Raw genomic sequence first — 23,363 nt, forward strand, 5'->3', positions numbered from 1 at the left:
TGGCACTCTGGGACCTGCACGGCCAACCCCAGGTCCCTTGCAGGCGGCAAGGAAGGCTGAGGCATGTCCTCAGTGATTGTCCCAGCAAAGGGCCACTCCCCACCAAGAGTGTAAGGGAAAGGCCTTAAGCAAGATGAAACTTAAACATGGGGTGAAGGAGGGGCTGGTCCACCCTGGGAGCTGAAGTAGGCGGAGTTTGCAGGTCAGGGTTTTAGCCTTTAGCCTGAGGGCTCAGGAGCTGGGCCAGGGTCTCCGGAGAGAGAGGTGAGAGACCCCATGCACATCTTTAAAAGCCTGTGTCAGAAGCAAAGTACCCATGGTACCTGAGCAGAGAAGGGGGACTTAAAAGCCATTAAGGCCACTGGCATGAGAGGAACGCTGGTGACTGTTGTAACTGGAATGGTGTGGGCAGGGTGACACGGGGCTCTGGCTCTGGACGGGCTATGAGGAGAGGCAGGGGAGGTGAGCAGAGGAGCAGGTCTGGGTGGGGCTGGGGACCAGGGAAAGGCCAGGCCCACTCATGCACAGACCATGACTGAGGGATGGCCACTGTCCCAGTAAGCAGTGGGACAGGAGACTGCACGGAAAGCAGGTTTGGGGACCAGGAGCGTTCCCGAGGTGCTCGGGTAGATTAAGAGAGAGGCAGAGCCAGAGAATTCAGGGAGAAGCCTCAGAGACAGGAGTCATCTGGCTACACTGGTGTGACGAAGCCAAGGTGGGTGACTCACACTGTCACTGCAGAGGCACTGTGAGACTGAGGAGCACAGTTTCCAGTGAACTTAGTCAGAAGGAAGGGATGGTCCCTGGCAAGGCCAGTGTCACGGGCTCGGGAGAAGAGGCCTGACGGCAGAGGCTGGGACTGGCATAGGGCCCCCTCTCGGAGCTGAGGGATGAATGCTGGGGAGTGGGGCTCTCACGTGCTCCTCTGAAAGGCTCAGAGCCTTTCAGACAGGGAGGGTGATCACCCAGCATTGTCCCCAGAACCGACTCATTTCAGCTTCCACAGTTTGGGGCAGCACTGTCCCCCTAAATCTGGCTCCTGGAGATCCATGGTTCTGCCTAGTGTCCTGCACAGAACACCCACAGCATGAGCCCCCCCACCACACATCCGCTGAATATGAGCTTGGCCTGAACGCCACCCATGAAACTGTGAACGGTGGGGTGTTTCCGGTGGACCTGCTATTGTAACCTCCGCACGAGGAGGACGCCCCCTGCCAACTGCACAGGGTGCTGCGTGGCCACATTCGGAGCTTGACCGAAACAGATGCCCCTGCACAGGGAGCGAGGGGCTCAGAGTGGAGCAGGAAGTAAAGGACAGGAGGCTGCAGGGGACAAACGTGAACTTCGGAATCAAACAAAGGGATGTGAACCCTGGTTCCACCCTTCCTAAACTGTCATCTCAGGCAAATCAGCTCACCTGTGAGACTCAGCTGCTTTGCCCCTGTGCGGGGCACAGGGCGGGGCTCAGTACTCATCACTTTGGCTGAAAAGTGGAGATGATAACCACCTACAGAGCGGCTCTTGGGAAAAAGAAAGAAGATAATTATGATAAGAATACAGGCACGCCCTGTTGTTCTAAGTGAGTTCATGCTCACACTTCCCATGGAAAAGTGACCTGCAAGAGGTGAATAAAGGCTCTGGAGTTTCGACTTTCCAGAGCCCATTTGTTTGGCTCCTCATTCAGAAAGCTACTGAGCCTGCAGGCCCTGGGGCCACAGGCCCCTCATTAATATGACCACCTGCTGCTGTGTGATGCTGAAACACTGAGTGAACTATTTCCACACTCTCTGGGGGCACTTTTTAAGAACAAAGCATTGTTAAGAGCCTCTCATATTGGTGGACAAATACTGAGGCAGTGAGTTTGTGTTGGCAGTGGAAGGAAACCGTGATCCCATCCCTGCTGGCTGAGCAACGATTCACCCTGGCCATCAGCAAAGCCCTCTGTGCGCAAAACAAGCACAGGGCCAGGTGGAAACATACCTATGAAATAAGAGACACACTGCAACTCAAAATGAAAAACAGGAAAAGGAGGACCCCTGAGTAGTATTTCAAAATCATTTCAAAAGAGACCTGTAATCAAATTATATAATTTTATCCATTAAGAATTATCTCTATGTTATAAAACTCAAGGATCAGACATTAAACTATGGAAATATGAAGTAAAGAAGTCACAAAAGCACCAGCTTCCTCAGCAGAGCAGTCCCCCTTCTCCCGTCTGTCTGAGGGGCAGCTCGGGGATGGGGGAGGAAGGCCAGGGCCAGCACAGCTGTCACAGGGGTGTGCAGGGGTCCCGCAAGTGCAGTTGCCCAACGCACATTCGTCTGAACGTGCAAAGCCCCCGATGCCGAGGCAATGACACCTGTGGGCGTCCTGGGAGGGGAGCCGCTTCCCTAAGGTGAGTTTTAGGTCTAACATCTGTACAGAAACCCTACACCTTCCGAACAGAACAGATGAAAGACAAGGCCTCCTCTGCTTCGACAGGACGGGCTCGTGGCAGCTCTGCTGGCATCTTGGGTGACCTGCACTGTGGCTCCAGGCCTGTCCTTCCCACTCTGAGCCTCTAGGTGAAGCGCACTATACACTCATCACTAAAAATTGCAAGTGACCTCTGAACAGTGAACTACAGACACTACTGAACTTCAACACCGTGAAGTTCCCAAATCTCCCCAAATAATTTTTCTATTTTTTCATAGAAAGCACAAATTACAACTGAAGTACAAAGTGTAAAAAAAAAAATTTAACAGAAAAAGAATTCAAATCATATCACTGTATGTATTTACTCCCTTTCCTTTAACATAAGCTATTAACTTTTTAAACTAAAAATCAATGAAATTAATATACCAAACAATAATCTGACACAATCATCACCCCACAGCAAGTTCATCAGAGCTGGGACTGTTTTTGTTAAGCAGATTCACTACAAATCAAATTCACACAGCAAATTCTTCCACCTATGGGACATTTTTAAAGACAAAAAAAATCCTATTTCCAAATTTATAAAAAATGGTTATACAGAGCTACCTTTCATAAAGTGGCAACTTTCCTACCAAAGTGAACCACAGCTGGCCTTATAAAATGCTGGAAGTAAATGTTATCATTGAACCCTACACTACACTTTCAAAACTTATCTCAAAACTCTAAGCCAGTATTCCTGTGTATATTCTATTAAAATCAGCTATAATCAATGATTAATTCAACCAAGAATTACAAAGACTCCACCAATGGCACTGTGTTAAATGAACAAAAGAAGGAAAAGCTGGAGTGGACAATGAGAATTTTTGAAATATTCATTTGCTGAAGAAGCAGCTCTCTCCGCTGTCCCCCAGATGTGCTGCCGAGGGAGGGCCAGCTCCGGGAAGACAGTCTAAGAAGGACCAGGGTAGGGGGTCCGACCGCGGCCTGTGGGCCGTCTGCAGCCCAGGACGGCTGTGAGTGCGGCCCAACACAAAATCATAAATTTACTTAAAATGTCATGAGATTTTTTTTGTGATTACGTGTCACAATGTACTTAATGGTGGCCCAAGACCACTCCTCTTCTTCCAGTGTGGCCCAGAGGTGCCACAAGGCTGGACAGCCCTGACAGCCTTCACAGCAGATGCTCAAGGTAAAAAGGTGAGATGTAATCAAGTGAAAGGTGAAATAAAACAAGAATACTTTGCTTTTCACTACTGAATAGTGTTAAATTATCTTTTATCCAACCAGAGATGATTGTGTAGCAATAAAAAAGACCTATTCTTGTCTTATCATGAACTGTTGGAAACTACAAAAATGTTAATTGTGTCTAGTAAAAAGTAGAGAAATGATATTTGGCCCAAGGATTTTTGCAAGAACGAAGGAGACTGAGGTTAAAACATTAGGACACCATGCCTGCAGCTCAGGGAAACGAGGACACACTGCATGCCAGACGAGGTCTGGGCAGGCGTGTGCCCCACACCCTGGCGATCTGCACGTGACCTTGGGCACATCACTCCCCTTTCCTACGGGCTCCTCCAGGCTTACATTTTAGGGAAAGGAAGTCCTACAAACCCCAGCTGCTGTGATTTATCACTCACAGGCCCGAACACCTGCTGACACAGGAAGTCAGGGCTCTGTCTGTTCACTGACCTCCGCCCATCAACTCCTGTAACTCACAGCCTGTTTCATCTGTCAAACCACAGAGCTTGCTCAGTGGAGCACCTTTCTGGAACGTGACAGCCCCACAACGGCGTTCACATGTATGGGAGGCAGGCATTACTTACGCTTTCCCAAACTGACCAAGTTTTGCTTTTTTGTGTTAGCATTAGAAGTTTTTAAGTGAGACTCATTTGAACGAAAAACAACTTCAAATTTCTCCTTGAAAGGGAACAGGAACAGCGGTCTTTTCAACCTTGTGGGTGCAGGTCAGGCACGCTACCCACTGTACCTCCTGGAGAGGGTATCAAGTATTTACGTTTGGCAGGGCACTGACGAACTGGGACTTTGGGTAAGTCATATGGACTCAGAACACTTCAGTTTCCTCGATTATTGAAACACTGAAATGGAGGAATGAAGAGTCTGTGCCAGGGGATCTCCGAGGCCTCTGCAGCTGCCAACCCAGACACGACACCCACCCTGGCCAGGCACTGTTGCGTTCTCCCTCCAGGCCACACTCCCTCCAGATAGCTGCTGGGGAGTCTGCGCTTCGGAGTCCCCGGGTGTGTCAGAGAAAGGCCCAAATGGTGCAGGAGAGGGAACTTCCCCGCAGGAGGCACAGCCGGGCCTCTGTGCACAGAGAGAACAGCCAGGCGCACTGAAAGGGACCCTGCACACTCTCCCGCACTTCCACCCCCGGAGGAACTTTCCCAGAACAACCGGCACTGCTGCCCAGCATTGCGCAAAACAGACGTTCTTTCCTCCTCTTTCTTTCGTTTCTTCCTTCTGCATTTCTTACAGTCATCAATTTTTTATTTTGAACATTACCAAGCTATTTTAAAATTCATGAGGGATAATCTTCTAACATAAGCCCGCTAGTTTCTGGGGTGGAATCAGAGAGGATAAGGCGAGCTTTCTACAGGGCAGGTGAGAGCTAGTTTAGGTGACTAGAAAAATGGAGTACCCTGTTTTTCAGACCATAAGATGCATCTAGGTTTTAGAGGAGGAAAATAGGAAAAAAGATTTTGAAGCAAAAAATGTGGTAAAATATTTAATAACATAAATAACATAATATTTCACCAATGCAAATGTAAGCTACATTTGGATTATAAGACGCACCCCCATTTTCCTCCCAAATTTGGGGGGGCAGTAAGTCTTATATTCTGAAAAATATGGTAAATGTCTCTCCAACTTCGCAGGCAGAGCTGAATAACTGTGAAGACACAGGAAGGCACTATCCAACTAAGAATATCTCATATTAGTTTTTAAGTGTCAGTATATACAGAACTGCTATTTTTGGAAAAACTTAAAAAAACTTAAAAGTATCAAATGTAGCCAAGACTAAAAGATAGAAATCTATTTTCATAATAGTTGCAAATACTAGATTATTAAACAAACACTTTACATAGTGGCAAACATGTATCCTATAAAGCTTTAAAGTAGTTCTTCAGTACACTGGGAGCACTTCCTTACCAATATTGGGGTGCTTCAGCAGACGGCAGATTCTAGCTTCCCTTTCTAGTTTCTGATGATCTGTTTAAAAACCAAAAACAGAAAAGTAAGTCACAACTTTGGCAAAGAAGATGAAAGACAATAAACAGTGGACCAAAATGGCATAGTCCTGCACATTTACTTATCCTTTGATTTCTTTTTAAAAATTCAATTTAAAAATGTGAATTTGGAATTACATCAACACATCATTTTTAACAATCTAATTTTCTTTCCTCTTCATTGGCCTGATGCTGGACGACAGTGAAAACGTCAGAAAACAGTCACTCTTCCATGTCTCTCTGGTGAGTGCAGGCGGCCACGACACCGGGAACAGTAAAGCAGCAGCGCAGACGCCCTGCAGCACCCGGCCCCCGGAGCCAGCGGAGCCAGGGCGAGCGGGAGCTTCACAGCCTGTCCCGGAGGGGACCCATTCCTGTGCGGTCACTGTTCCTGCTGGCCACTCTTCACACAGCTGCCCCCTCCTCCTCCCCAAGAGACACACTCCTCCTTACACCACGGGCGTGCCCACCCCAACCTGCTGGCTCTTTTTCACCCTCCTCTGTCCCCTAGCCATGTCCAGAGAGGGGCACAGACCCTGGAAACTGCATCTTAAGAACTACCTGATGCTCCTCTTTGGTTCCTTTGTCATGGGCCATGCATATAATTATAACCAAAGTCACAACACAAGCACAAAGTAATGGGAGAGAGAGGCAAGAACACTGCCGAAACCCAGGCGGCCAACAGGCAGCCCCGGGGAGTGGCCCTTCCCGGAGAGCCTCAAACCTGAGGGCAGCCCTGACGGGGCAATGCTGCTGCCCTGGCTCACAGGCAGGACAGCTGTGGCAGGACAGCTGTGGCAGAGTGAGGCTACATCTCCCAGATTACAGACTCAGTAAATTACCACTCAGCTCTCATTAACCAACAAAACAGCCTTGAAAGAATGTGGGGACACCTGCCTGACCACCCAGAGTTTGTACCCGCCATCCTGCACTCTGGTCTCCATCCCTCGATGCTCTTCACATTATCGAGAGCTCCAGAGAGCTTTCGGTTATGTGCATTAGATCTATGAAGATTTACTCTGGTAGAGTGTAATACACTGAGGAAACTTACAATATACACTTAACCCATTTAAAAACAATAAACCTATTACACATCAGCATAAGTCACTGCATTTAAATGTTAAACTTCTATTTGGAAGTAACTGAACCACAAAAAATTGGGAGAAAAAGAATAGTATAAAAACACCTGCATACAATTGATCCAAACAATCTCTTCTTAACACTTCACCCACTTTTAGTCGTTTGTACTCGTCCCCCTGTGCACGTGTGTGCGTTCCTTCACACCCATTTGTCGACACGTGCACGTACACAAACGTGTGCGTGTGTACTTACACCTGAAATAACCCTCTCTACGCCATTTGAGGGTCAGTAGTTGAGGACACTATTTCACACGCATGCAGTGCTTGTGGCGGCCCAAAGAGAAGTGTGACTGAACAGGCGCGCCGGGGAAGAACGCCACGGCAGACACTCCCGTCCGCGCTGCCGCCTGAGACTGCACACGCTCCACATAAACGTGAGCTTCGCCCCCACCCCTCGCTCTTAAGACAAGCGACTCCTAGAAAATCTCACTTAGAAACACACCGCTGAGCCCAAACACAGGTTTGGGAAGTGCACCTAACCCATCTTCGATACTGTGAAGTGTCACATGTAAGCCCGACAGTGTGCTTTTAGATTCGTAACTTTGTGACAGAGGGACACACAAATATGCAAAACCAGGAGAGAGAGGACCGACATGGAGTGACACACGCTGACAGCCGGGCCACGTGTGACGGCGTGCGATGCTGACCAGGCAGCAGGAGGCTGTGCTGACCAGAGTGGCAGGGCTGCCGCTGGGAGTCCTGACCCCGCACCTCCGTATAGGACTGCATTTGGAGAAGGGTTTTCAAGGGGCAGTTACGTTAAAATGTGGCCATGAGAGAGGGCCCGGCTCCAACCCTCCTGGGGGACTCATGAGAGAGGGCTGGAAAATGACCTGCAGAGAGGCCCTGCAAGGACAAGGCAGGGGACCTGCAAGCCAGGGAGGTCAGCCTCGGGAGGAGCCAGCCCGAAGCCCCAGGGTCTCCGACTGCAGCCCCCAGCACTGGAAACGCTTCTGCTGCTGCAGTCGCTGTGTCTGCAGAGCCCGGTCGGGGCAGGAGCCCGGTCGGGGCAGCAGCCCTGCTCACTGACACACCCACCCACTGTTAGCGAACAGGTTGCCACAAACGCAGAATCCAGAAAGAACACCATTGCTGAGGGTCAGGGCATGGGCACCCTTGAACTGTGCCCTTTGAGAAGTCTCTCAGGTGGCACAGAAGGCACCGGCCAGGGTTCAGGGCTGGGGTGTCCCCCGCTCTTGCTGAGAAGGATGTGCCTCCAAGCCCACAGCCTTAGTGACCGTACTCAGGTCCTCAGGTGCTGCTGAGCTGAGGGTCTTAGCTCCCGGCCAGGCTGAATACTGGAGGGCAGAGGCTGCCCTGGGTGTCCAGGTGTGGCCAGCACTTGGCAACTTGCTCATCAAAGTCACCAAGGGAAAGAATCTGCTGGCAATGGCACGTATGTCCCTGCCCTTCTTATCTAGGTTAACCACAGAAGTAACACTTTGTCACAGTAGCCACATTCCACTGGTTTGACGCAAGTCCCAGACAGGCCCACTTGGAAGGGGCAGTGCTGTGCCTCCCTAGGCCTTCTCACCGAAACTCAGTGATCCCCAGGACTCTGGCGCACATTGTGACATCCCAAGCATGATGACAGAACTGAATTTTTCATGAAAACCAGAACTCAGTGATAATGGAAATGCTTCCCATTCGACATCCAGCTCCCAGCTGCATGTCAGAGGGAGCAGGCAGGGGAAGAGGGTCATTTACTGCCGGTAATCAAAGCGCATTTCTGCGTCTCCTATGAAGACACGGGTCAGTTTCACACTTAAACGCCCTCTCCTCTAGCTCAGTTGGCCACAGCAGTCACCACCTGTGCCCGCCCTCCCAGCTCTCACAGCTTCGGGCAGGTGGAGGCAGGGGCAAACCGCAGTCCTGCCTGCGCCCTGTGCGGGATCCCTGCTGTTCCTCACATGCCCTGCAGCTGGTGCACAGCAGCTTCATTCCTCGCTGTGTGCTCACCTTCACTCTTCCTTGGAAGCCCAGGCACACACTGGCCCAGGAACAGAACTGCCACCTTCAGGCTGCCGTCTGGTCAGGCCCAGCAACAACACAGGCTGAAGACCTGCCCTGGAAACAGCATCTAGAGGAAAACAGCGCCATTCCATCCTTGTCCACACGGAAGCCATGGGGAAGAGCACTACCCGGCACAGACAACGCTGAACTTGCAGCTTCTCAGAATTCTGAGAAAATGTATTTATTTCTTCCCAGGTGTAAGACACTTTTTTTTAAACTGAAAAAGATTTTATTCTAAATGAGGTAAACACATGTGAATTCAAACTCCCTGCTCTCCCCAATCGAATGTTTGCTTTTGCACAGCAGGACTCCGGTCGGGGTGGAGACTGGAGTTGCTCTCCCAGCGCAGCGGGGCATCACCAAAGCCCCTGAAGGATCGGCCACTGCGCCCAGACGGCTTCCCCCAGTGAGGAGCCTCAGCAGCCTGTCCTCTCCTGGGGGAGCCGCCCACAGTCAGGGCTTTCTTAGAGAGGCGACAGCCCGTCACCATCATCAGCTCAGACTGTTACTCTGCTGGAACTCCATGAGGCCCTGGGAGGCCATCGGCCCCACCTACCACGCAGAGCCGCCCTGTCAGCACAGGCGAAGCCAAGGGTTTGGGCAGCAGGCCAGATGACCCAGACGCACATGCATACTCGAGTGCACAGGTGCAGCCTGAGGAAGGTCTGGATGGCCCCCACTGGTAGATGCCCACCCTGGGACCCCCAGAGCAGTCCCGAAGGAGCAGCCCAGGGCCCTGAGGGCGGGAGCTCAGCTGCAGCCACAGCAGACAGACATCCCCTCTTCCTCCACCCTGGCCCTGCACACAGCCTGACATAGGCCCTCAGACCTGCTGAGTCTGGAGGGCAGCTCATTCTGCTCCTCTGACTTCTGCATGACAAACAGCCCAACTTGATCCTTAACTGGCTCACATCTGTTTAGTTTCTAAGAAACTCAAGTCCAGGTGAGACATTCTGCCCCGCCCTGGAACCAGGCTGGCTGGCCACACCCACAGAAGAGGAGAAGGACCTGCAGGTGGCCCGAGTGTTCGCTGCCAGTGCTACCTGCAGGGCACCCCCAGGAGAGCACACGTACATGCTGAAATGTGTCGAATGACCATGGATAAATGACTGCCCCTTCCTTGCATCACAGTTGCTGTGAACCAAGGAAACAAAACCACGAAGACACCCCACAACCACATAGCACTGGCACTGAGGGCCTGGCAGGCACCTGGACAGAGGGCCAGTGTTCCCTGCACAGGCCCCAGAATACTGCCAGGGTGCTGGGGCCACACCCCACATACATTTCATTGAAGAAATGACTCTCCGCTCAACGAGGCAGCAGAGGAGAGCCTGTCCAGCTCACAGGCCAGGTTGAAGGCCATATTGCAGGTCACAAGGAGCTCCTCGGAGGGCCAGAGTGTCAGAAAACCTGAGCACAGTGCACCCAGATTTAAAACTGTCATCTTCATTACGAAAAGGGGTTTAAATTGATAATTAAATATGATACTTTCACTTTGATCTATGTTTAATCCATGATATAAGTTCGATGTTTAACTCTCTGACCTGCATTCCCTCTGACATCAGGTGCTGTCACCTGTCACCCATGGATGGTCCAGGAGACAGACGGCATCGGAGCCTGTGAAATCCGCCTGTGCTCTCCACCACCCACAGCTCTACAGACTGATGCCACCCAAGAAGAGCAGCACACCGCTTCTCCCCTCCTGGAATCTCAGGGCCCCTGTGACACAGGTGAAGCTCCTGGGGACCTTTTGTCACCTGGGGGTGAATGCTGCTCCCTGACACAAGCGCTCCATCACTGTTCCCTACATATCCTCCCTCACCCACTGGGGCCAGGCCCACCCACACAGTGGTCAGGCCCCAGGCCACCCGCTGCCTTCCTGGACTCTGAGAGGAGGACAGCTGCTCTCTGTGCAAATGTGAAGCTGTCAGGCAGAAGTCCGTCCTGGACATGTGTGGGACTGCCGTCCACTCCCCTTGAGGGGGCAGACCACCGCCCATCTGCCAAAGTGCGTCTGCAGCGCGGCCCTGACAACAATGTGCGTTAATCCTTAGGTATGATCAGAATCAAACCAGGCGCCCCGACAGCTGGGGCACCGGGGGGCCGGGAGACACTGCTGCTGTGTCGCAGTGGAGTCCATGGCCACCTCTGCTCAGGACATGAAACGCACCGGGCAGAACGGAGGAACCCTCACCGTTTGCTCCTTAAAATCTGAGACTCTAGGAATTCTGCCAACTGACCTGGAAACGGGCAGTGACCCGCTGCCTCTGAGGAGCATCCTGCTGCAGCTGCAGGCTTGGCCACAGTCCACTGCGCTCCGCCCCTGCACATCCTGACTGCCGGCCAGGCATGGGCACCCTTCCCAGAGCCTGCGTCCCCTCCTTGCTTTACCTCCTCCTTCCCCCAGCAGTATCTGTATTCCTGAAAAACGTACTTGCAAAATGACAGAATCCAACTGGAAAATGTGTATGTGACCTTTTTCAGGGGACTGCTTGGTACAGAGATGGCTGGCTGGCCAGCTGGACAAATAAGTGAAGAATAAAAGCTCAGAAACCTGAACTGGGGACAGGACAGGGGGATGGGGCTCTCCAGACAAGACATGTCCCAGTCACAGCAGAGGATGTCTCTGTACAACTCTGTCAAATGTATGTGACCCACTAGCTCCTCAAAACACAGCGACTCTGCTACAATAATAGCGTGCGGATACTGGAGACCATGGTCCATGGGGGAGGAGTCAGGTGCGGCTAGCAGAGTGCAGGCTCCCACGAACTGAGCTCCACAGTGTCCCTCTCCGCCGCCACGCAGGCCACGTCACTGCCCACATGCTGTCATTGCCCTTCCTGCCCCGGCCTGACCACTGCCCAGGGCCAGAAGGGTGCACAGTGGCTCCATGCCTGACGGAGACGACTTCTGTCCCCTGGGAATTCGCAGTCCAGGTGCAGAAGCACCTGTAGCTTGGACTCAACTCTATCTAATGCTGCAGAAACAGAATGAAAACATGGAAGAAATATTCAAAATCCAGGCTCTCACTGGCACACAAGCCCCTCCCATCCCATGAATCACTGACCTGCCTCGAGTGTCTCTCACCCCATCCCCACCCGCACCACACCCCGAAGCTTGACCCCCTTCATTAGCTTCGCCTCCCCAGGGCCTGCCCACCTGGAGCCCCTGCAGCCAGCCTGCCCCTGCCTCTTTGACTCTGTGAACTTCACTCCGGGCCCTGCAGCCCCTGCTCTTGCAGCTGCTCCCTGCACCTTGCCGGTGTCCTACAGAGTCGGGAGGTTAAATCCCATCTCCAACCACTGTGGGCTCCCTAGTGTCTTCTAGGTAACAAGCTTCCTGCAAACCATCAGGACCACCTACGCCAGCCCAATCCATGGTCCCCTTCCCTGTCTACCTTCCTCCACACCTGCACACCCTCTCCCCCACCCATGCGGCCTCCTTGGACTCCTCGGAGGGGCCATGAATCCTCCAGCTGCAGAGACCTGTACACGCTGCCCCCTGCTGGAACATCCCCCCTTTGTCCAACCCATCTCTGATTCTACACCTGCTCCCAGGATTCTTAAAGGTCTATGTGGAGGCAAAGTGCATCCAGCCCAAGGGCGTTTCACTAGCCTGGTATTTTCATACTGAGGTGCAGACACACACAGAAGATGGCACACACGGAGTCCACTGTGCAGTGAGCCCACAGAGACCACGGTCCCGAATTCCGACAACAGGAGTTAGCTCTTTCTCTACTTTACACAACAGGAATAATTCAGCATGTCCTGTGGGTGGTTTTATTTTGTCCCAGAAGGCATTCCATCTGCGTAACAACTGCTCCAGGGGTCTGGTGTAGCCACATTCTCAAGAGAGGAAAATGAGCTAAGATGCAGGAATGAGTAGATGAAAAAGTACGAGAAGTTGTTAATGCTCCAGAGCTCATTAAACTCACAAAGTCTTCACGCAGCCAGGAGGCGCACCACCTGCACACACTATGCCCTGGCTCTCGGCCCCGCCCATTCCTTTTCTGCGGTTTCCCTTTGGTGGCTGCCTCACAGACCAGCCTGTTCCCCAGTCTCTGCCTCTACGATCTTGGTTAGAAATGAACAAGAGCATAAAAAAGAAACACTACGTTATATCCCTTAGTCATGCATGGGGAGAAGTCAAATTTTTAAAAAGTTATATAACTGAGTTTTGACGACTCTTATCTCAAAATACTAAAAAATCATCTAAGCCAAAATCATCTCCAAATGCAAATTGGAAGTTAAGGCACAGCAAGGAAATGTCAGCCCCATTATAACACAAAGTCTGACACCACCAGGCGCTCGGCCATCTCTGTGGTTGTCTGTCAGATGGACGTGTAGGTGTTGAAGACAAAGAGAAGCAAGCCCGAACCTGTGGGAGGAGAAAGGGAAGCAGAGAGGAGGACAGGAGGGCGGGAGGGAGGGCCCTCTGCGACACTCAGCCGGGTGCACTTGAAGGCAGCTCTGATCTGCTCAAGGATGCGCCTCACGTGCACATGGGAGAGCGCTCACATCTGACGTTTCCTTCCACAGATGAAACGACGTCCAGGAAACAAAAAGGTTAAAGAAGATTTACTTCAGAATAAAGACTGGTGATTAAAAAAATATAAACTTACTGCAAACGCCGCAAACAAAACTAAGAACTTTACCTGCCAAAGGCTTCACACCCAATAAGAAAGTCCTGTATAATTACCATTTACAACAAACATTTTATCACAAACCTAACAGTGACTGAAATTCCCCTTTTTGGGTGTGTTTTGCTTAAATATAGAACATTATTTCCAAAGTAGTAAACTGCAGCCCTGACACAGCCTGTGGCTGGAGAAGCCCCTGCCACAGGCCCTATTTTCGCCCTACGCCTCAGTTCTTGTCAGTGACCAGCATGTGGACAGAGGCTGACAAGGGCTCAGAGAGCGGCACTTGGACAAGGAAAGGGGAAGGGGGTGGCCCGGCCAGGCGAGACGACCTGTGAGGCAAGCCCACCATGCCTGTCTGCTGTCTCTGCAGCACAGTCTGACCCTGACCCTGACCGCCCACCAGCCTCCAGCAGCAGGGCCGCCTGGAGCAGCTCAAATGGGCTGCCCCAGTATCCCCCCAGCCCTCTGATGGCACAGAGCTTCCCAACATCCGGCAGGGCCGAGGAGCCGCATGGCACAGAGATGCGAGGTTCTGCTGCTGCTTTCACAGAGGGGACCCCGAGGTCCACGGCAGGGGTGGGCATCTGCCTAGTCACCTAGAACCAGAGATGAGTGCTCTCTCCACGGGAAGGGCAACCTGTCCTTAACCTGAATGCAGGTACTCTGTGAAGACCTGGAGTGACAGCTCTCTGCAGTGGGGATGTGAGCCCAGCAAAGGCTGCCCAACGACAGGTCTGAGTGACAAGCACCTTCCCCTGGGGCAGCGCCGGGCACCTGGCTGGCAGGGCACAGCCAACCTTTGCCGCCTCTCTGAGAGGGAGGTGGGTCACAAAGAGCCTGAAATGATGCACCAGAGAGAACAAAGCATAGAAGGGATTTCTGTAACTTCCCTGTAACCACCTGGTAAACTACGGCAATGCCAGTAGGAGCCCAGGGACCAGCTCCCCAGGGACTGTATTCACTGCAGCAAAGGGTCGGCTTCATTGCTGGCTGCAGGCAGACTTCTGCTGTGCTGCTTTTCCTTTCCTTCCTCCTTTTGGTCACCTGTGCTACTTCTATGTCAAAAATGAAAAATGAGAGGCACAGTGGCATACTCTCGACGTTCAGGGCCACGATGGTGAGTGACAGGGGCCAATCCAAGATCATCACTCTGGAGCCACAAGGCTCCAAGATGGCTCTGGGAGGCACCTGACTTCAAACTCTAGCCCGAGCTCATGCCGAGCTACAGGCACAAGTGGCTGTGCACGGAGGGGCAGCAATCGGAGACAAATTCCCAGACAGCCCACCCTTTCATCAGATCCTCCACTGAGATTTAAGTGACAACTGAAATGTGCATAAATCTACTTAGATAACTTCTGCTTAAAACATGCCAAATGACAGACTCAGTATAAAAACAGCCTTTCCCGGTTTCCACCGGTTGACGGATCAGTTTTGTGACTCCAGTGTGGCTGCATCCCCAGATCAGGGGTAGCTGTGGACAAATGAGAGGTTCTCTCCAGTGATAGCGCAGGGGCCGGGGTTGGGAAAAAGTTCCCCTAGGCCCAGAGGTCCCAGGGTGATGGCTCTGCCCCCACCTAGCTCAGGGGATAGAGGGGACTCCCACAGTGCCACCACAGGAGCTGAATCGGGTTCCAGACAGGGAACCTTCCACCACAGATTCCGAGCTCATGTTTCAGCTGCTTTGATATAGGAGGAAGAACAACATGTTTTTAATGCATTAGGTTTTCTCTTAATAATTTCTAGATAGAAATTGTTTTGTAACCAGAGTATGGTACATAGGAAAAATTACACTCATATTTTTACAAATTTAAAAATATAGTTCCATTAATTTTTCTTAATTGCAGATTATCATTCACTAGTTTGACTCATTTTTTAAATTTCTTTATTTTCAGAGAGGAGAAGGAAGAGAGAAAGACAAGGAGAGAAACATCAATGTGTGGTTGCCTCTCACGTGCCCCCCACTGGGGACCTGGCCTGCAACCTAAGCATGTGCTCTGACTGGGAATAGAACCAGTGACCTTTTGGTTCATAGGCCAGCACTCAGTCCACTGAGCCACACCAGCCATGGCTAGTTTGACTCATTTTTAAAATTTGTAAGTTTTAACTCACATCCCTAGTTTACGTCAGTCCCGTTCAGCCCTGACCCACCAGTCCGACAGGAATGAACCCAAGCATGATGTGCAGGCGCTTGGCCAAGCACGCCTTCTTGCCTCCAACCCCGGGCCCGGGGCCCTCAGACAGTCCCCGTCTCTAACCCTCTGCTGTGCTGAACTCATGCAAAGACCTTTAATTCAGTACTTACCTCATTCAAAGTTAGAAATGACACCATCTTCATGTTTAGTGCAGTAAACACAAGGAAAGTATCCTTCTATAGTTACTACTAAAGTAGGTGTTAGACTCGAACGTTCTTCAGTGACAGTCCCAGTGTGTCACCAGTCGGACCGGGCCACGCCAGGGAAAGTGCACATGCCCTGACGTCAGACCACGCCTGATCCTGCCGCTTCCCTTAGACACTGAAACACCTCAGTTTCTCTGTTTCTGTGACCCACAGTCAAGAAAACAATAAAAGGGGGGCTGGGAACCAGTCACTGCTCACAGGCACTTGGAACTACTTTCTCAACTAAGCTGAACTCAAGACTGAGGAGCAAACACAGCCCATCCATGCTACCGTGCCCCGTCCAGGCCAATGGACTGGCAGCCACCCCAGGAAATGGGTGGGTGCACTTGCCCTTCCCGCCCACCTGCCATCACACATGCTGAGACACTTCATCCGTGGGCATGGAGGCCTGGCGCCCCTGCCCCAGCTGCACAGGAAATGCCGGCTGAACACTGGCGGGCCCTCAGAGCAGCACCCAGGGTGTGGCACTGCACCCAGACTGAGGCTGGGTACAGGCGGTCACAGGAAGTCGGTGGTGGGGGCATTCTGCTCCCAGTGGAGGGCATGGGACCCTTCTCTGGTCAACACAGGACCGAAGCCAGGTTCAGGATTCTATCTTCTTACAAATCTGGGTGCAAACTGATGTAATGGTGACTTTAAGTAAATAGTGGCAATATGTCACAAATCGGGCCCTGTGCTCAGCATGCTGGGGCCCTGCACAGCAGACAGCAGGCCCCTGACATGAGGAAGCCCTGCAAGTGTGAAGGGAAAGCCCTAACGGAGAAACAGCACCAAGCTTGAGAGAGAGGGCAGCATGGAGTCGGACATCAGGTACTGTGGGGACAAGGTGCCAAGGGAAAACCACTTTACCCCAAGGTGGGAAGGAGAGGGAGTTTGCCGTGGCTTCGAAGAATAGCCGGGGTTTTCCAGTTGGATGGCATGAAGTTCTGGACAACAAGGAAAGCGCAAGCAAAACTTGGGAGCCAGCAGGAACACTGAGTGTTTGGGGAAGACTGGAGTCCAGCGCGCCGGCCTGCAAGCAATGACCTCAGCGGTGAGCTGGGTGGACCGTAAAGGGCCCGCAGGTCACTCACGTGTGCAAAGGGCAGACATGAGTGCAGGGAGCTTACCCGCTGCAGGGAGCTGGGTCCTGCAGTGAAGGCTGAGGGGACGAGTGCTGCACAGTGGGTAAGAGCCCGCACCACCAGGGCTCCAAAGTCAGCTGTGCCGCTCACGAGTCTGTGCCCTGGGGCCTCGACCTGTCTGGGCCTCAGTCTCTTCTTTGATAAAATGGGAAATTAACAGTATCGACTTTCAGGAGGTGCTGAGATTTTTATACATAAAAACAGATGAGTGCCTGGCAGACAGTGGCAATAGAAAAGTGCTGGCTAGCACTGTTATTTTAGAAAAATAAAGTTGACAGTATGAAGGATGGAACTGGCAAAGGAAAGATTATAGGCAAAGATTCCAACTAGGAGGCTAATGGAGACTATACCCGTAGAATCAAGGGGGTCTGTCACGATACCCCTGGGGCTAGCTGTCCAACAAGAAGGACCAAGCATCACGTAAACGAACACACATTCCATGCCGGGGTGGGGAGTGGTGTCCAAAGCTCTAGGCGAACTGAGAGATGGCCCCAGTTCTACACTGTCGACATGAATATCCTCCCTAGGGTAACCCAGGAGGTCCGACGTGGACAAACGTAACTTAGAACTTGGTGACTGGGAAAGGAGGTGGCTGACCAGAGTGCGGCTTCTTTTCTCTCCATGTCAGGGACTCAGCAGGAAAAGGGACAAGGACACGGGCAGCCAGAGAGTTAGAGACACAGGAACACTGCTTTCCATCATCCCCTCCTGCTCCGTGGGCCTCATTTACTGGACAGGCTGCAGAAATAGTTACCAAAGTCCATTTAAAATGCCCAATCCTATTCTCAGAAAAGTAGTGCTACTCTCCAGTCCAGAAATGCCATCTGGGGCCCAGAGCGATGTCCTGGGCCTGCAGCACCGCCCTAGCCTGCACAGGGGCCCACCGCCTGCGGTCCAGAGGCCAGAGAGGAAACGCATGCGCGGACACAGAGAGTAAAATGTCTACTTAGTGTGAAGATGAGCAAAAACCAGTGATGCTGTAAAAAAGGGTTGAGTAGGGTCATTTTATTTTTATGTCAATATAATCATGAAACTGTCCATTTTTAAAACAATAGAAATCTCTGGGAATCAAGAGAGATAAGCACTTAACTAATATATCCCCCATTATTTTCTTTCAAAATTAGAATTTAAACAGGAAAATTAATGGGTAATGAATGAAGCCTAATCACTAAACTTACTTGATGCTAAACACCTTTGACACTAAAATTTAAATGACCTTTATCTTGAAGGTAATGGAAAATTATCAAACTCTTTCCAAGTGACAAAGTCATTCATCTACCTAAAAAGTCACCCAGTCCTGGCCGGGTGGCTCAACTGGTTGGAGCATCATCCTGGACACTAAAAAGGTTGCGGGTTCGATTCCCAGTCAGGGCACACATAGAAGGCAATCTCTCTCTCCCCCCCGCTCCCCCCACTTCCCCGCTTCCCCCCTCTCTAGAATCAGGACAACATGTCCTCGGGTGAGGACTACAAAAGTCACCCAGTGTACCTCTGCAACATCAGTCTCTGCACCTTTTCCCAGTTCTCTGGAAAAATACCCACAAGCACTGGTTCTAAAAACATCAAGTTATTTCTCCCTTTTTTGCTAATAACAAAACAGCCATATCTGAGGTTATTTTTCTAAACGCCGGCATGATTCCAGCATTTCTTCGGGATCTCTAATCTTCTTAAAAGAGGGTGTTTATTTTATCTACGATGCATTCACCTTTAAATTTAAGAAGGAAGTACAATGGACACTTCTGGAATCACTTTCTTCCTTGAATAGGTGAGAATTTTGGAAATTACACCTGCAAACATTTTGAACCACACTCTAAGAATCTACAGTCTTGAAAGGCTCTGGATATATTTTACAATGATCCCTGAGAACAGAGCCTTGGGCCCTGACTTCTTAATAGGAAAACCATTTTCATCCATACTGGGTAGTGTGAGATTTTACACCAGAAGTTTTAATGCAAACATAGCAAGCCCCTTTCTTGTTTTCAATACATAAGTGTGTGTGTGCACACACCAAACAGCTCAAACAGTGATTATCCCTTAAAATAAAAGTATCTTAAAAAATTACAAGTGGAAGAACAAAAAAGAGTAGTTTCACAACAGAGAACTCCAAGATTAAGGGATATGTTTCCCAGAAGGAAAATGTATCAATTATATGTATAATAAAATGTGTGGAAAGTGTTCCTGGGAGCGAGACAGAGACATGAATGGTCTCTTCTTTGCATCTGCTGTGGCCTTTCCTCGGCTGCCCTTCCCCACGCCCCTTCCCTCACAGAGAACAGCAGGTGCATCCGCCCTGGGCCAGCTCTCAGCCGTGGATGCTGACGTGGAGACAGTCGCACTGCAGAGCCGTGCGGCCCTCTGCGCCTCACACAGCACTGCTGACGGCTAGGTGTTCAGACTGAATCAACACCAACTGGCCTTGCATGTCACTTTCTGTGGCCTGTGGTCACAAACCCTCCGTGTAAGGGCAAGCCGGGCCATCTACCAAATCCAGGGCAAATGGCTGAAACCACTAGCCTGTCAGTCCTTCAGCGGGGGCACCAGTGACTGAATGACCAATGGTCACTGTGTCCCCTCAGTATACGTTGCTTAACAGCCCACTCCAAGTCAGCACTGCCTCTGTTTGGTGGCTAAACGAGGAAACACAGTCTCTAAGGCTTTGCACCTGGCACGTGCTTTATAAGAAATAAGAGACTCAAGAATTGCTTGGACACCCACCCAGCAGCTGAAAATGAGTAGCTCTGACTTTCTTGTCAATAACATAAAAGCAGCCAAATGTAAATGGGATATTTTAATTCACCCTTGACCTTTAACATGAGGTATTACATCATCACACCCTGCACTTCCTACCGACTTCTTGGTTCATCTGGCACAGAGAAGCTCACACCCTAAGGTAGAGAGGATTTCTGCCTTATACCGAGTCCCAGCCGCCCTGGCCTGGCAGGGGTCTGTCTGGTCGAGTCCCTGGGAACAACCACCTTCTGGGAAGAGCTCTGAAGCCCTGTGGGAGGGAGGGTGCCCAGTCTTCAAATATGATGGAATGAAACAACCTCGCACCATTTTCTAGTTAAAAGACTCTTTCTGTGACTGTCTTCTCTATAGAGAGGCGTCAGACATCTGGGCCTGCCATCTGACCTCTGCTCTGCTTCCCAAACAGCTCCAGCTGCCAGAGGCCCACCTTCTCCCCATCTTCCCGGGACTGTCCTACGAGGTACTTCAGAAACACCTTCCACAGAACAGAGCCCACCTTGGCTCGGTCCTGGCCCCCATCAATACCGCAGGGGGAGGGGAAACCTGAACACCCACATAAGAATGACAAAATGAACCAAAGGCAGAGAAACCAAAGGAAGAAACATAACTGTGTGAAGTTCAAAATGTGATGACAAAGAAGGCCACACAAGATCCTCCTGCAACCTAGGATTTCCGTCCAATGCAACCCACTCCACCTATGAATTTACACTGGTGAAGGCATTGATAAAATTCTGAGTAGAGGACAAAGGTCAGAGGTCCATAACCTCTGGCCAATAAAAGTATCTCGCCAGAATTCCTGCAGCACCTGGCAGGGACTCCCCTGGGAAGGCCCAAGGTGTTGGAGGACATGACCTGTGAAGTCAAGGCAAGTGGCTCCCAGTGGCAGGACATGGGTCCCCTGAGCAGGCCTGTGCCAGTGCTGACCCCTATCTTATGTCTCCAAACAGTTGGTACCTGGGAAAAAATGCTCAAGTGTTATTGTTATTATCACCGAATGACCCAAGTAGTATTTGTCAAACTGCCCGCTGTATAACTTCCACAGAGCTGGCATTCCCCAGCAGCCTTGCCCGGCCATGCACTCTGATGGTGACGAAGCTCTCCCCGATTCCCAGCCTTCAGCTCGCCTCCGTTTGCTCAGGACACAGTCGCTGGCTCTGCCGTGCATTGGGTGCTGGGCTGGACGGTCAAGCCACTGAAGACCGAGAGTCCAGAACGCGGTCTGTTCGTGCTAAGTGTTCCCTCAGTACTGGGCAGACTCCCGTCTCCAATACTTCTCTGTCTACGCTGGTAAGAGGCCGCACAGGAAGTGCGACAGGAACTGCTGCGAATGCCGAGATCAAAGCCCTCAGACACAGACCCAGGCTGCCACCGCGCCACCCCCCAGCTACCAGCACCAGCACAGAGCTCACTGAGATTCACTGCTGGCTTGGGGTTTACCACACGGAGTGTTTCTCAACAGAGGGCTGAGCCCTCTGGTAACTATTTCTGTGTCAGCAACAGCCCCAGTGTCACTGTCACCAGAAGAGACTCCTACCGAACAGAACCCTCTCCATGGAAATGTCAAACACATAGACTACCCATCTCAGCACTTGCAAAAACTGAGACTGAAAGGCCTGCCTGCTCTGCACAGGTTCAGGGACTCAGGCGCCACGCCTGCCCTGCAAAGAGCTCAGAGCCCGAAGCCGTATGGCTTATTCAAGGCTAAAGCGGATCAGGCTCCCTAACTGGAAAAGTGGGGACAAAGGAGTGCACAGTGTGGCAGTGAGAGTAAGGCGAAGCCTCGGGCTGAGCAGACTCCCTGGGCTGCTGAACTCCTACGGCTGCGTCCACACTGCAGGGGATGCATCGGTGCTCCCGCGTGGCTGGGGACTCCCGGTGGCGCTGGCCGCACTGCTGAGGTGGGTGGGGAGGGAAACCAGCCACACCACACTGACTCCTCTGTGAAGTGTGGCCATAAACAGACTTCTGGGTTTGTGCTTTAAAGAAATTTCCGGCCTACTCCTGAGAAAGGGACAGAGAAAAAATGGCAATTCCTGAGAAGAATAAAGTCAACCATGAACTAATTACATAAGCAAGCTGAGAAAATCACTGAATAATTTAAGAGCCCTTGCTAAGTGTCTCAATCGCCAACCTTTTGTTCTCTAAGAAAAATCTATCTCCAGCACTCTGAGTGCTTCATGAACTCCTGCCATGGCCCGAGTCATCTGCTGGCCACACTTCCTCCATTCACACAAGACCTCAATCCAGCCCCATCTGACGAGGCTCAGTCCTCCCGATAAAATATACTTAAAATAAGTCAGGTCAATTTGATATTCTTGTTCTCTAAATATATGTCCATAATCTTCAGACTGTGAACTTTTTGAGTAACATTGAATTCAGATGCTGTACATTTACACAGTGTTGATTCCTGTTGCACCAAATACTTACAGAAAACCCACATGCATATAATGTCATATATATACTAATATATCCCCTGAATAAAGCGTGTGGGTAAGGTTTACACTGTTCTTGGGAATACTGTCTGCACTGCTGCACTGACCATCATTTAAAAGACTCTTGTTTCAAGTTGTAGCAACGTAATTTGCAGAACTGCTCAAAACAGTTTTCACAAGGTCACAGGGTTCATGAAAACTTTCACTTCCTCGTTCAGGCAGGAACCACAGGAAACCATTCATGAGCCCTCTGACACCCGGAGACGTGAAGACTAAATAAAGCAAGTCTGCAGAGGCTGTGGGCTGGCTCAGTGCTGCCTCTATGACAATGCCATCTGCCAAGCAGAAGGGTGGGCAAGGCAGAATTCGGAGTAAGGGGTCCGATGAGAAAGTCCGTGTCAGGCAATGTCCTGGGGCAGCGGGCCTTCTAGAGCAACTTCACTACGTTGTTGGAAGCAGCATTTGTAAAGTTTATGGGCTCCAAAGCTCCCATAAAAAACTCCTAGGAGACCAGCTTCCTGGAAGTCAAGAAACCAAAGAAAGACTTAGCTGGTTTGGCTAAGTTCCAAAGTGTTAACAGATTTTCTGAGACTTTACTGGTATAAGGTATTTGGAGAGAACCCAATAAAATCCTGCCTTTTCAGGGTAGCTTCAGTAAGTCCTTGTACTGATCAGTTACTCGCTTGCTAAGATCAAACACTCCTCTGGTTCTGACCCAAGAGAAAATGGAAGCATCAGCAAAGGAAGCAAGTGGTAGAAAAGGCAGATTTAACACCTGATGCCTCCCTTTTTCCTTGGGCCTGTTACGCATGTTCCTTGGGTTCTACCTGGGATGGAAATGTCTGGTTTCTCAAAGAATAGTGGGGCTCTACCGGAAACTGCTGCCCAGGACCTAGAGTGTAGAAGTGTGCTGTGTGGACTGTGAGGTCAGACACAGCTATAACCAAACGTAAGTGCGGAAATAAAAGTGTCTGATTACCAATAAAAATGTTTTCACTTGTCTAAATTAAAGTTGTTGGAGGATTATCCAAAGGAAAGGTTCTAGACTTTCTTACACAACCTATACAATTATCTTCTAATTTTAAGATCTACCACAGCTATTTTCAACTGGGCTGCTGCAAGAATTTTAAAACATGCAATTCCTGACTATTTGGCAGGGACACTGACCTCTTTTCCCCTAGATTATCAAATAAAAAATGACCACAGC

At 50.7% G+C, this 23,363-nt stretch overlaps 1 protein-coding gene across 4 annotated transcripts in view; it reads right to left on the reverse strand.

The window, feature by feature from the left end:
* The window catches only part of CAMK2D (calcium/calmodulin dependent protein kinase II delta), a 125,304-nt gene that overhangs the window by 59,643 nt on the left and 42,298 nt on the right, over positions 1-23,363 (reverse strand). For all 4 annotated transcript variants that reach the window (XM_053911649.2, XM_053911651.2, XM_053911650.2 and 1 more), the window contains exon 3: positions 5,584-5,643. In XM_053911649.2, the coding sequence (XP_053767624.1) occupies positions 5,584-5,643 (60 nt within the window). The remainder of the gene's footprint in view (positions 1-5,583; positions 5,644-23,363) is intronic.

This window comes from Desmodus rotundus, chromosome 9, assembly GCF_022682495.2.
Source record: "Desmodus rotundus isolate HL8 chromosome 9, HLdesRot8A.1, whole genome shotgun sequence".
Taxonomy (NCBI): Eukaryota; Metazoa; Chordata; class Mammalia; order Chiroptera; family Phyllostomidae; genus Desmodus; species Desmodus rotundus.